This window comes from Lepidochelys olivacea (genome assembly GCF_965140295.1).
Source record: "Lepidochelys olivacea isolate rLepOli2 genome assembly, chromosome: 2".
NCBI classification, from domain to species: Eukaryota; Metazoa; Chordata; order Testudines; family Cheloniidae; genus Lepidochelys; species Lepidochelys olivacea.
Window position 1 is genome coordinate 235157353 of NC_140412.1, and position 15644 is coordinate 235172996.

General features: G+C 40.4%; 1 protein-coding gene across 5 annotated transcripts in view; it reads right to left on the bottom strand.

The window, feature by feature from the left end:
* LOC311516207 (uncharacterized protein C10orf67 homolog, mitochondrial) overlaps positions 1 to 15644 on the bottom strand; it is a 145450-nt gene that overhangs the window by 112009 nt on the left and 17797 nt on the right. For all 5 annotated transcript variants that reach the window (XM_084620036.1, XM_084620035.1, XM_084620033.1 and 2 more), the window contains one exon: positions 5189 to 5335. In XM_084620036.1, coding sequence (XP_084476162.1) covers positions 5189 to 5335 — 147 coding nt within the window. The remainder of the gene's footprint in view (positions 1 to 5188; positions 5336 to 15644) is intronic.

Genomic DNA, 15644 nt, shown 5'->3' on the forward strand with positions numbered 1-15644 from the left:
GGCACCGTGAACGGCGCTGAGCTCCAGAAGCGGCCAGCAGCTGGTCCACCTCCAAGGGGGAGGCATGCAAGCAGCTTTCGCCCGCAGGCACCCCCCCCAGCTCCGATTGGCCAGTTCCCAGCCAATAGGAGCACAGAGCCGGTGTTCGGGGCAGGGGCAGTGCTTGGAGCCCTGTGGCCCCCGCGCCTAGGATGCAGACCTGCTGCTGGCTGCCTCTGGAGCACAGTGCGGTGTCAGAACAGGTAGGAACTAGCCTGCCTTAGCCAGGCAGCACCGCCGATGGGACTTTCAACGGCCTGGTCGGCAGTGCTGACCAGAGCCGCCATGACTCAGTGCCTTACATTTTGTGATCCAGTACTGGGTCATGACCTGCAGTTTGAAAACCACTGATCTAGGTTTCCCAGAGCCTTGAAGCATACGTCTACACCGTGATAGGAGACACGGGGCACAAATGTCTACACTGCAGTTTTATAGCCCTGCAGCTTAGCCTGACCTGAGTCAGCTGACCTGAACTCTAGCCTCTGTGCCACAGGGTTTTTATTGCAGTGTATACATACCCAAAGAAGTGCATTTAGGAAATGGGACCAGTGGATAAAGTGTGTGGATGCTAAGTGTGGGTGATATATAAATAACATTGCCTTTCTTTCCCTTGCTAGTGCAAGCTGTTCCTCAGTACCTCCTTAGTGCAGCTTATTCTCTACTGCCGACCATATTTTGTAGGTCAAATTTTTAAAATTCTCACGTTCCAAACCTGTAAATAATGTGACCTGATCTGCAAGGCTACTACTCTTTCCCCCTTCAAGTCCCTTTTCAAGGCCCACTTCTGCCACAATTCCTGTATGAAATCATCCATCACTGACGGCTAGACAGAGAGGAACTTGGGGAAAGTTGATACTGATTTACATATTTGCGTAAAAACAGCACATTGTATACCTGTTAAAAAGCATATACAAATTATATCCAATTGTCTCCCTACTTCCCCTTGTATGTTGCCCGTTTTCTTAAATTGTAAGATCTTTGGAACAGGAACCTTTGCTTTTCCCTAGACCTAGCACAGTGGAGTCCTGATTCTGACTAAGTGTTATTGTAATTGAAAATATGAAACAACAACTTCCACTAATGTACACCCATGGGGTCACTTCCAATAGTCTATTACACCACAGTGTTTGTTTTTCCGAGAAAGTTCATTTTTCAGGGCATGCCTGTGCACCAATAAGTCTGGAGCAGTGGTCTTTTCTTTTGTAGAATAATGAAGTTTACTCAGTCTTATTTCTTAAATTTCTGATTACTTGATGAGAAACTTAACGTTTAATCATCATTGAGGCAACGACTTCTTTCTTTAAATACTTAATTCATATGAGGCAAGACTCTCTCTTTTGGTAGGTTATTCTCCTTGATGCAGCTTTTATCAGTTTTTAATTAAATCTGGAAAAATCAGGTTAGGGGTATTTTTATTTCCTCCAGCAGTTTCAGTGGCTTGTTCTGACCAGAGACCTCCTTTCAGAAATTATTATTATTATAGGTTTTATATTGCAATGCACTCAGGGGCCTCACTGATCTAGGGACTGCACAAAAACCAGACAAATATACTGTTTCTTCCCTGAAAATGATTTTCTATCTCCCAATTATCCTAATAACAGGAGAAACATTTAAAGAAAAACAATTCCAGGAGGTTCAATACATCTTCAAAACCAACTTCCAGTTGAAACAACTTTGGTCTTTTTCCACTTTGAGTTTTAATCTGCTATTTGCACAGGCTATTACAATATTCATTTGTATTTTCTATTAAGGGTATGTCTACACTTAAAATGCTACAGTGACACAGTTGCACTGCTGCTGCGCTTCAGTGTAGGCACTACCTCTGCTGACGGAGGTGCTTTTCCTGTTAGCATATGTTAAGGAAAAGTTAGCACATGTGACTCCATTTTGGTTTGGGGCCCACCATTGTTTAAATGCCAGCACATCATACACCAGGAGGAGTAATCCTTAGATATTGAATCCCTGTGAAAATCCTCCTCCTTGTCTCCAGCCTGCCTTGACTCCCAGTATCTGGTTTTTGTCAGTCTCTAACTCCCTGTCTCTTGGCCTTGATGTGAGGCCTCCCATTCTGATAATAAAAGTTACTGATGCATAGCTTTAGGACCATGCTGTGTAATTAACATACTGGTATAGCACGAGGAATGCACCAAGCAGGGATAGGTGGTAGATAAAACAAGGGTTTGTTTATTGGCTAAGTTTTCCGATGCACGAGGGCAACATGCTTTGCTAAAAAGTATATAACCTTTGTATAATCTGCATTCAGGGTCCCCTCCTGGCTAGCAGGGGGGCACCACGCTCGAGCGTAATAAACTTAGTGTCTTTTGGAAACTCTGCAGTTGTGGACTTTGTTTCTGTGCCTCAGCCTAGATTCAAACTGTGCGTGTCCTACCAGGTGTAATTCGTAGCACTTGTGTGCGTGTCCTACCAGGTGTAATTCGTAGCACTTGTGTGCGTGTCCTACCAGGTGTAATTCGTAGCACTTGTGTGCGTGTCCTACCAGGTGTAATTCGTAGCACTTGTGTGCGTGTCCTACCAGGTGTAATTCGTAACACATAGGTAATCCACTTCTCCAAGAGGTGATAGCTAGGTCAACAAAATAATTCTTCTATTGGCTTAGCACTGTCTACACCAGGGATTAAGTTGGTATAGTGACATCTCTTAGGAGTGTTGATTTTTTACACCCCTGAGAGACGTAGCTAAAGAGATGTATGTTCCTAGTGTAAACCAGGCCTAAGATTTCACCTAAATCTCCCAAAACATGGTGGGTTTAGGGTGTAAAAGTATTACCCAAGTCCAACTCCTCGCTAGGGACTTGATCCTGCAGTCCTTATTCATGTAAGAGTGATTTCAAAAGCTGTAGGATCAGATCCTTAATGAGGACCAGCCATCCACTGTCTTCCCAGTGACATCATTCAGAAACTCTATTAGACTTATTGCCACTTATCCATCAACAAAGAGGTAATGTCTCCAACTTATCAATCACTTTGTAGGTAGTCCACAGATTACTAACAAATCAGGCCTTAATGGTGCCAATAAATTCTTGATCTATAGATACTATAAGAGCAAACGATAAGGAGTCCTTTCAATCATTATTACAATATCTCATCAGTGAACATACAGAAACTTTAATAAGAAAATCCACACACTAGTAAGTCAGTCTTACTAAAAAATCTTCAGTAGTTTCTAATGAAGAGTCAATACTAGACAAACAGCATAAACATTTTCCTAAGTAAAAAACTCAGATGTTTCCATTTTAAAAAAGCCAAATAGACAATGGTCTAGTTTGCAATATAGACCAATGGTCAGCAAATTTTCACTGAAAAGGCAAAGATGTTTTTAAGAGGCCAGGGATTCAAAAAGCAAATGAAAAGAGAAAATATAGTTTTCATCCTTTCATTAAGTGAAAATTGTTTTAACCAAAAAAGCCCTTAAATTCCAGTCTCCTGCTCATAGCACTAATTTATGGCAGAATGTAATGTTAAGCTATAGGAGAAGCCCAGGTTCTTTGAGGTGTGCTGAACCAAACTTGCAGGCAGAGAGAGATACACAAGTGGCAGTAGGAAAATGAGAAAGATGGTCCCAGAGGGACCTTTTTCAGCCAAATTGAGATAAGAAATACCATAGGAAGAGAGGGACAGCTGAGTAGGAACAAGGGGGAAAAAGGTCAAGTGGATAGAGATTTTATTTAGAGTAGTATTTCTCCCCCCTACTAAGAACCCAGAAGCACCCAGCTGGCTGCTCATCCCCAGTCCAGTTGGAAGCTGTATATTGATGCCAGAACTCTGGCACCTCCCCAAACCCTTCCCTTGTTGTTATGTTGATGCCAAATGTTTGGTCAGTCCTTTTTGGGGCATAGAGAAGCTCACAGAAACACTCCTGAATCCACCCACTAGCCTTATTTACTCAGTTCATTTCTTTGAGGCACTGATATCTGTCTGTGGCAACCAGGAAAGAGCATAAAAGAGCAGACATCCCAATAAAATGCATAACTTGCACTTATTTCAGTACATGAAATTTCATATATACACTCACTGGTGAAGGTTCACAGTTGGTTATATTAATAAAACTTGGATAGAAAATAATGAACTACACCTAACCAGTATGTGACTAACACCTAACTTCTTTTCTTCAAAAATGACATTTTTCCTCACAGTGGATTAATTACACAGCATATATGAAGTTTTGAGGTGGTGTTGTGTTCTCCCTTTTCACTGGGCTGTGGTTGAGTATGGTTAATTTGCTAAGGAAATGGACAAGGTTGTACCTCTGGGTGCTGACATGTACGTACATGGCTGTACGCTGTATTTCCAGTTTGTGAACATCATGATTGTTCTTTAGCAGCCGTAACTAGTTTTCACAAAGCATTTTTAGTTTGAAAAGGCTTACACCTGAAAAAGCCCACCAGTGCCTACTGATGGTTATACCCAAAAAATGATTACACCGTTTAAACTTTACTGCAGGAATTAATAAAAACAATTAAAAAGGAAGCGTCTCAAGTGATTTTAGTAGCTGAAGTACTGATGAGTTGATTTTACTGATCTCCATAATCTTAAAGAAAAAACCCAAAGAGACATGCTAAGTATTTATCTGAGTTGGGATTATTTAACAAGTCATAGATACACATAGACAATTTAAACTAAGTAAGAGTGGGTACTAACAGAATATAGCTGGAATTTCCTTACCTGAGGAGTTCATATTTGGAATAAACAGCTAAAAGTAATAATAAGAGCAACTACTGTTAGACAAAAACAACAAGGAGTCTGGTGGCACCTTAAAGACTAACAGATTTATTAGTCTTTATTTATTTATTTATTATTAATCTTTAAGGCGCCACCGGACTCCTTGTTCTTTTTGTGGATACAGATTAACGCGACTACCCCCTGATACTGTTAGACAAGAATTTGAAGGGGGAAAATAGTATGGGATATAATTGCCAGCGCTGGGCCCGAACCTCAGCAGCTGTAGCTTCAGTGTAGTTGGCGTTACATCAATTTACACCAGCTAAGAATGTGGCCCCCTAAGTGCAAGAAAAGTCCTGAACCGGTTTTCTAGCTAGTTTCCTATACCCTTATAATGAGATTAGAAAATGCTACTACAGTAAGAAAACATGTTCAAAGAATAAATTCATGATTTAACAAAAAAAACCTACCGTTTGTGTATCTTCATGTTCTGGATAGTCTTGTAATTCTGCTTCTAATTTTTGAATTTTAGATTCTTTCTCCTGGAGCGTCTTAATCAAAACCTGCCAATTCACTGCTAATGAGGAATCTGCGTCTTCCTGTATGCAATAATTTTTCTGTTACAAGAGAAGATCCCCAGTGAGATATGCTAGTTATATAAATCACACAGCACCTTTTCTTAAAGTTACAGAATTCCAGGATACTTTTCTTGTAACTTAACAACACTATTATTAAACATTAAATTCTGTAATCCTGTTGAATGTGATTACCTTTTCATTAGAATAATATTTAACTGCATGTCAAGTACAGAAACAAAATGGTATTTACAGAATAATCACACAAGAAAATGCATATAAAGTAAAACATACAGAAAAAGAACAGAAAAGATGGATGGGACACTGGCAGATCAGGTGCAAACTCATGCCAAGGCCACTGGGCCTCACTGGACACTGACAAATGCATAGCTGGAAACCAGTCTGGCTTGCCTGTGTGTTAGCATTGTTAAAATAGATATTAGAGTTATAAGAATGTGTTTAGACTTTATGGAATGCTTGTAGGATGCTGCATGTATTAATCATACTTATAATATTTGTATGCCATGTTATAAGGTAGTGTTTAAGTGTTTGCTCTGTAACTGTAAAAATGTTTAAGACTGTAAGCCCTGACAGTCAAGGAAGAAGTATTTCACGCATGGTAATGCTAGTTTACCAAAAGAGGTGGTATCTCCTCCCCAACAAAAGAAGGCCTATAGACACCAGACAAGCTGTTGTGGGACAGCAGTGGATAAAAGACTCAGTTGATTGCTTTCCCCACACCTCTGAAGAGGGTACATGCATAAGCCCTTGTCCCATCATAGCCTGATTGCTGGGGGAAAGTAATAAAAATCCCTGTTAAAGAAAAATTATTATCCTTATGCTGCTTGAATTCTGAGAGGCGATGATTTCTAAGCATAAGCAAAGGGTCTCCAGTGGTTTAGCATGGGTTAGCCCTAAAGGACATATAAAGCTTGCATATTAAAGCAGCTATCATCATATTTTGGAACATAAGACAGTATAGTGTCTTTAACTTTGTAAATAACATTTCTTCTTCCTAGTTAATAAATCTTGAATTAGTGTTATAGGGTTGGCTACAAGCATTGTCTTTGGTTTGTGATCTGAGGTACAATTGACCTGGGGTATGTGAATAGTCCTCTGGGACTGGGAATAACATGAATATCGTTGTGATTTTTGGCAAAGGGGATCATATATCACAAAGGTAGGTTTGCCTAGGAGGCAAGACAGAACAGAGTACCCAAGGGGACTATTATTCCATATTAAGACTGTTATAGTTCTTTAAGAGTTCACGCTTATTAATTGGTTGGTGAAATCTAATTATAGAACATACAACAAGTTTGGGGTTTATGCCCTGTTCCTTGACAGTCTGTCCTGAGGCTGGCACTCATGCTCATGAGCCACTCCAGACAGTTTGACAATGGACACAATGAATATACCTTATATATTTTTAATATATCTCTAACATGAAAAATTTACAGTTAATGTGACATTCAGTTTAATTTTGCACTGTCACAAAATCATAAGACTGGAAGGGAGCTTGACAGCTGATTTAGTCCAGTCCCCTGCACTCATGGCAGGACTAAGTACTCTCTAGATCAATGGTTTTCAAACTGCGGGTCACGACCCAAATGTAAGGCACTGGGTCACAGCGGCTCTGGTTAGCACCACCAACCAGGCCATTAAAAGTCCCATTGGCAGTGCTGCCCAGCTAAGGCAGGTTAGTCCCTACCTGTTCTGACATTGCGCTGTGCCCTGGAAGCGGCCAGCAGCAGGTCCGGCTCCTAGGTGGGGGAGCATGGGGCTCCACACACTGCCCCCACCCTGAGCACCAGCTCTGCACTCCCATACCGGCCAATGAGAGTCGGGGGCGGGGTGCAGTGCCTGTGGCCGAACACGGCACAGAGCCGTTGTGTGCCTCCGCCTAGGAGCCAGACCTGCTGCTGGCCACTTCCAGGGCACAGTGCAGTCCACGGTGTCAGGACAGGTGTTAGGATATAGATATTCAGGCCTGTCTGTAAAGGCCTATACTCTAAGAATTTAGGTGTATTCTTATCACTTAGCTAGTTATAGAGGTATAAAAGAAAGAATCAAAATCACTGTCTGCCAGTGTAAGGTCCTTCTCTTACTGTGAAAGTGTGAGGCCCTGTTCTTAGGCTAAGATCTTTGGCTAAGCAGCAGAGGCAGCCATAAGCTGGGAAGCGACTGGTCACATCCTCACATTCCAACCTAGTCCCATTGAAATAAGGTGCTACTGGGCTGTTAGGAATACAATCCTGTCCTGATAATGCCTATCGCCTCCAGAGAAAGGGAAGTGCCTAGAAGATGTAAAAGGAAACTTAGTTTGATAGCATCCTGTCTGGCAAGAACTCACTTATCAATAGCTGGGATGTGAAATCCTCATTTCTGTGTTTGTTCTATCACTGTAGTCCCCATTTCCCTATTGTTTGTCTGTATAATCTCTGTCTGGTTCTGTGATTGTTTCTGTCTGCTGTATAATTAATTTTGCTGGGTGTAAACTAATTAAGGTGGTGGGATACAATTGGTTACATAATCATGTTACAATATGTTAGGATTGGTTAGTTAAATTTCAGGAAAATGATTGATTAAGGTATAGCTAAGCAGAACTTAAGTTTTACTATATAGTCTGCAGTCAATCAGGAAGTGAGTGGGTGGGTGGAGGAAATGGGAACAGGGAATGGGGGTGGGGAAATTGGAATCATGTTTGGCTAAGGGCAGGATTGGGAACAGGGACACAGGTGTAAGGCTCTGTGGGGTCAGAGCTGGGAAGGGGGACACTAAGGAAGGAAACTGGAATCATGCTTGCTGGAAGTTCACCCCAATAAACATCAAATTGTTTGCACCTTTGGACTTAGGGTATTGTTGTTCTCTGTTCATGCGAGAAGGACCAGGGAAGTAAGTGGGTGAAGGAATAAGCCCCCTAACAACAGGCAGGAAGCCTGCCTTAGCACCCTGCTGCGCTACTTACTGGGAGCCACCTGATGTAAGCCTGTGCCCCAACCCCGCCCCCCAATCCTCTGCCCCAGCCCTGAGCCCCCCCAAACCCAGAGCGCCCTCCTGCACCCCAAACCCCTCATCCTCAGCCCCACCCCAGAGCCTGCACCTCCAGCCCAGAGCCCTGACTCCCTCCTGCACTCAAACCCCTTGCCCCAACCCAGAGCCCCCTCCCACACCCTGAACCCCTCATTCCCAGGCCCATCCCACAGCCCTCACCCCAACCCTCTGCCCTAGCCCTGAGCCCGTCCCACACCCCAAACCCCTCTGCCCCAGCTCTGCTGGGTCGTGGGCATCAACAATTTTCTTTAGCTGGGTCGCCAGAAAAAAAGTTTGAAAACCACTGATCTAGAGCACCCCTGACAGGTGTTTGTCTAACCTACTTTTAAAAATCTCCAATGATGGAGACTCCACAACCTTTCTAGGCAACTTGTTCCACTGCTTAACTACCCTGACAGTTAGGAACTTTTTCCTAATGTCCAATTTAAACCCCTTTGCTGCAATTTAAGCCCATTGCTTCTTGTCCTGTCCTCAGAAGTTAAGGAGAACAATTTTTCTTCCTCTTCCCCGTAACAACCTTTTATGTACTTGAAAACTGTTATGTCCCCTCTCAGTCTTTTCTTTTCCAGACTAAACGTATCCAATCTTTTCAAACTTCCCTCACAGGGCATGTTTTCTGGACCTTTAATAATTTTTGTTACTCACTGCATTAACAAACCTCTGACTGCCAGAAAGCCCTGAGAGGAAGACGGGGTGGATCACTCCAACTGCCCTATTTCATACTCACTGCCCCTACTGTTTGGATACTGGCTACTGTCCAAGACAGGATAGAGGGATAGATGGACCATTGGTCTGACCCAGTATTGCAGTGCTTATGTTCTTAATTTTTCACATTGAATCTAAGAGGAGGAAAGGGCAAAAAAAGAATCTCAACTAATATGCTTTAATCTGTTCTATAAACTTAAAGCGGAATTTAACAACAACAACAAAATAATAATATTCATTATTAAGGCTGTGTGTTTGTCACGGAATCCGTGACTTCCAGGACCTCTGTGACTTCTGCAGCAGCACGGGGTTGGGGTGCAGGGTGGGGCAGCGCTTACCTGGGGAGCTTCCTGGCTCCCACTGACATGTCCCTGCAGCTCCTAGGTGGAGGGGCCGGGGGCTCCACACGCTGCCTGCACCTGCTGCCCCTGCAGCTCCCATTAGTTCCTGGCCAATGGGAGCTTCAGAGCTGGCGCTTGCGGCAGGAGCAGTGCGTGGATCCCCCCGGCTGTCCCTCCCACTAGGAACTACAGGTACACATGGAGCCAGGTAGGTAGCCTGCCAGCTATGCCACACACTCCCCCGGGGAGTCTCAGGCTGCCCGCCACCACACGTCCCCTCCACAGCACCAGCGGGGGTCCCGGGCTCAGCGCCACTGTCTCCCACCCCCTGCCTAGCACCAGTGGGGGTCCTGGTCTAAGCGTTGCTGCCCCCCCCAGCACGGGTCCTGAGCCAAGCACTACCATCCCTCTCCCCCAGCACCAGCAGGGGTCCCGGGACAAGCGCCACCGCCTGCCCCCAGCAACAGCGGGGGTCCCAGGCCGAGCGCTGCCACTCACCTCTCCCCCAGCAGCAGCAGGGGTCCTGGGCCACCCCCCCAGCACCCAGGCCACCCCTGGACCATCCCCCCCAGAGCACCCACAGCCCCTCCGGCCCAAGTTTTAGTTAGGTGTATATAGTAAAAGTCACGGACAAGTCACGGGCCGTGAATTTTTGTTTACTGCCCGTGACCTGTCCATGACTTTTATTAAAAATACCCGTGACTAAAACACAGCCTTATTCATTATATGTGATTCAGCAGTAGTTCTACAAGCTGTAGAGTCTGAAGTGCTATTATAGGAAAGGTAGTTATTTTTATTTCTTTAAGAAATTTAAAACAGTTATTTTTAAAAAGTTTTGTCTTGTTGTATATACTGGATGATTTGTTCTAAAGAGAGATTTTAATGCAATGTATGGGTCAAGTGTAGGGGGTAGTGCCTGAAGTCCAGTAATTTAGAATATATTTTATTTTTTAAATAACAAGTTTGTTTCCAGGTTTTCTTGGGAACATATACTCCTGTTTAATTTCTTTGGGTCCAGAGAAAATAGTTTAAAAAATTAGGCTAATAGCGGCACATCTCCCTCCAGAAGTTGTAGATGAAAGGACAAAGCTCCTTGTAAATGTATGCATTCCTTCTAAGGCCTGTTTCATTTCATCTTGGAATAGAGTTGCAATATCTTTTTGCCACATTTTCTTATATATAAAATCACGGTTTCTTTTTTCAAAATATTATACCATTGTGTGACAAACTGTACCAAATTTTTTTATGGGATGTAATTGGGATATAATGATAAAGGATTAGAATTATTAAATGGGTGTTTAACAACAACAAATATTCGAGCTGGTTGGGAATTCTACATCTGAATGGTTGTCCAATGGAAAAAGCATTTTCTGTAAAAATGAAATTTTCTACAGGAAAATTTTGATTTTGCCCTAAATTTACAATTTTCCATCAGGAAAACTGAAATATATTTCATTGTCTCAATTTGTCCCAAACTGGAATATTTTTATTTGTAGAAATGAACTAAAATGCTTTATTTCAAGTCACTTCAACTCGGATAAGTATCCTAGCATGTGCACATTTTCATATGGGAGCTGTTGTTCCAGCCCTTATTGCCTCCTATGGGCCAGGCTCCCTAGCCTGATTACATTTTTCATAATGCACCCAGTCATATGACTCCCATGATACAACATGCAGCCCAATCCCAGCCTTGCATAATGGGAGATGTAGTCTTGCCAAGGAGACTGACCCATAGGGCAGGACGGGGGCTGGAACTACAACTCCCTTAAGGCAATGTGCACATCCTAGGGGAATGTAGATTAATATGAAATTACTCAAAATGAAAAATTTTGGGTCATTTCAAACAAACCAAAACAAAACATTTCAATTTTGGGAATGTTGAAATATTTTGTTTTGATGAAAAATATCAAAACAAAATATTCTGAGATTTCCAAAGTGAATATTTTTTAAATTTCTATTCTGCAGATAATTTCAAAATTTTGACTTTGCCCCAATTTGGGACTAATACAAAGTTTGTAATGTTGGAATATCCTGCAGGAGAAGAAATTCCATTTTCTGACCAGCTCTAATAAATACCTTAGCTTGTACACAATAAAAAGTTCCGTAGTTTGGAATTTTGTTCCTTTATTTAAAAAAAAAAATCTAAAATGTAAATATTTTGCTCCTGATTTTAAAAAGCCATTATATTGCAGTATATCTTTGATTGCCTATTTTTTCTAGATGGAATTGATTCCTAGTGAAGACTATGGAATATCCAAAAGAAGAAAGAGACAGGATATTTTACACTGGCTGAAATCTTAGCCTTTACTGAAGACAATGGCAAAATTCCATTAAATGCAATGGGGCACAGATGTCACCCACTGTATTTTACATTTGTTTTATTTCTTCACTGTGTATTTGTATTCCCTGGCATCGGAGGGCATGTACACACCCTCTTAGGTATCTGGTCTGTTTTGCAAAATAAGGACTATGGATGAAATCCTGCTCCCACTGACGTTAACGAGAAAACTCTCCTTGACTTCAATATGGGCAGGAATTCACCACTGATCTGCCAGTTGACAGCATGCAAGGGGATTGCTTGCCCACACAGAGCCCCAGCAGTACTGGGGCCTGAAAGATTTCCCAAACAGAAGTAACCTGTGAATTACTGTTCATTTTTGTTCCAACTTGATTTCAACCTCCAACTATACAGGCGGGAAGGTACTCCTTCTGAGAAAGCCAAAAATATATTTTTGGCTCGGACAAATTAAGCCCTCTTTTGTTTTGTGCAAGTGTCAAATTTCATAAGAACTTCTTCCTGTTGCCACAAAATAAACAAAAAAAAATCTTAAAATAGGCAAAAGTTTAATTAAGCTTGTTAAAGACTAGAGGTTGGAATTTCTATGGAAACATTTGTGCTAGGTGTAAAGAATATTCAGATTGGAGAATATTTTATTCCAAAATGTTATATCCTAATTGAGTACCTATGCCCTGTTCCCTACAGAATAGCTTCTTTGTCAACATTAACCATGGCATACTTTTCAATCACTGATAACTTCAGTAATATTCTACTAATTTTTTGTTTTCTAATTGGATTATTGACACGCTCTTCAATGAGGATTATTAAAGATTCAAGCTGCAAAATTCAGCCATTTAAAACTTAAGTATTTGTATGGGAAAAAATATTTTTCTTATCCTCAAAAGCATATGAAAAAAAAATGATTCACCTTTGACCAGAGACCAAGGAGGAAAGATATCAATCCAGAAAATAATTTTTTTTCAGAAAATTCTGAGATGTGAAGACAATGATTTATCATCAAAACTGTTCTGCAAACTTCACTATAGAATTTACTACCAAATACTATAATATTTTTATCACAAGTGCTTGATTAATACATTAATCCTGAACTTTCTGTTTCTAATTGTGAACACTGAATCTCACTAAGATAACAATAAGCTTAGATGAAAGTAGATCTGATCAGTTAATCATGAAGAGAAATTATACATCTTCACATCTCACTAATTAAGGGAAAAATGCAAATTAATATGTTTTGCAAACTTGAATGGCAGTAACCAGACTATGTACATTGTACAAATACTAAAGACTTTCAGCTTTGAATTGATTTTAGGTGTGTAATCAAGCAATCAAAGTAACAGAAAGCAACAAAAACAACATGAGTCAGAGATCTGGGAAAATGTCAGCTAGTCAGAAAAATGAAGGCTAAGGGAGGCAAAAAATGCAAAAAGTTTCATACCTGATAACATCCCACAGGTTTGAATTTTGTCTAGAATTGCTCAGAAATGTAATTTCTCTTGCTTTAAAGTTTAAATATAAAAAGAACTAAGAATATAATTACTACAAAATAATGTGTGTGTTTTTCTTTCAAGACACGACCAGCAAATGGAACATGCCCAGACACCAAAACAAAGATTTAAAGGCATCGATGCTCTGGCAATACTCCAAAAATAACCTAGTTGTGCCAATTAAACCTGTTCTGAAGTTGAGTGGGGGGGATTTTTAAAGGAAATCAGTAAGGTAGTGCTAACAACCTGTGAAATTAAAATTATAGGATCACATTTTTGCCATTGTTACTGATAATTCAAATATTGAAATCAGCACTTAAAACTTCTAAATGTACAACTATTTTTAATGCTAACTGTGCAATAAATGTCATTTTATGAAGAATGCTCAATGGTAGCTGTTGGCCAACATTTAGTGGGACACTAACTCATGTTAGCTGTGCATTTGCTCATTTTAATCTCAGTCCTATGGCGAGAACTTCCTCTGTATACTTCATGGCTAACAAAATCTTGTCATGCTTCTTTTCTGATAGCCTGTGTAATACCATTTTAACATGCTGGATTGTCACATGACAACATGAGGGACAATTAAATTATTTCTAGGGTTGTCAATTAATCACAGTTAACTCATGCAATTAACTCAAAAATTAATTGTGATTAAAACTGATTGTGATTAATTTTTTTAATCACACTGTTAAATAAAAATTTATTAAATATTGTGGATGTTTTTCTACATTTTCATCTATATTGTATTTGTGTTGTAATTGAAATCAAAGTATATATTTTTATTACAAATATTTGCACTGTAAAAATGATAAACAGAAGAAATATTTTTCAGTTCACCTCATACAAGTACTGTAGTGCAATCTCTTTATCATGAAAGTGCAATTTACAAATGTAGAGGTTTGTTACATAACTGCACTCAAAACCAAAACAATGTAAAACTTCAGGGCCTACAAGTCCACTAAGTCCTACTTCTTGTTCAGCCAATCGCTAAGACAAACAAATTTGTTTACAGCTACAGGAGATAATGCTGCCCTCTTCTTATTTACAACGTCACCAGAAAGCGAGAACAGGCATTTGCACTTTTGTAGCCAGCACTGCAAGGTATTTATGTGCCAGATATGCTAAACATTCGTGTGCCCCTACTTGCTTCGGCCACCATTCCAGAGGACGTGCTTCTATGCTGAGGGCGCTCATTAAAAAAAAGGTGTTAATTAAACTTGTGACTGAACTTCTTGGGGGAGAATTGTATGTCCCCTGTTCTGTTTTACCCATATTCTGCCATATATTTCATGTTATAGCAGTCTCGGATGATGACCTAGCATGTTCATTTTAAGAACACTTTCACTGCAGATTTGACAAAATGCAAAGAAGGTGCCAATGTGAGATTTCTAAAGATATGTTACAGCACTCGACCCAAGGTTTAAGGATCTGAAGTGCCTTCCAAAATCTGAGGGAGACGAGGTGTGGAGCATGCTTTCAGAAATCTTAAGAGGAACACTCCAATGCGGAAACTACAGAACCAAAACCACCAAAACAAAAAGAAAAAAAAAACCAACATTCTGCTGGTGGCATCTGACTCAGATAATGGAAATGAACATCCTTCGGTCCACACTGCTTTGGATTGTTATCGAGCAGAACCCGTCATCAGCATGGATGCAAGTCCCCTGGAATGGTGGTTGAAGCATGAAGGGACATGAATCTTTAGCGTATCTGGCACATAAATATCTTGCGACGCTGGCTACAACAGTGCCATGAGAATATGCCTGTTCTCACTTTCAGGTGACATTGTAAACAAGAAGCAGGCAGCATTATCTCCTGCAAATGTAAACAAACTTGTTTGTCTGAGCGATTGACTGAATAAAAAGTAGGACTGAGTGGACTTTCAGACTCTACAATTTTACATTGTTTTATTTTTGAATGCAGTTTTTTTGTCCATAATTCTACATTTGTAAGTTCAACTTTCATGATAAAAAGATTGCACTACAGTACTTGTATTAGCTGAATTGAAAAATACTTTCTTTTGTTTTTTACAGTGCAAATTCTTGTAATCAAAAATATAAAGTGAGCATTGTACACTTTGTATTGTATAATAATTGAAATTAATATATTTGAAAAATGTAGAAAACATCCAAAATATTTAAATTGTATTGTATTATCATTTAATAGTGCAATTAATCACGATTCTATTTTTTAATTGCTTGACAGCCCTAATTATTACCCAATAGGCGGTAGTTAAATGTAAGTAATTGCTCTTTGACATCAAATTCCAAAGGGAAATCTATGAAGAAAAATACTGATTTGCATTAACTTCTTACAGTGCCACCACTTAAAACACAACTGACCCATGCTTTGTTTCATCAAAGATTCTTGTGGCCATCATCTCTTTGAAACATATTTTCAGAGAGCACAACTGGTGGTACATCATATTAAGGATTTTTTTAAAAGAAATATTTAAGCACAGAGGTAAA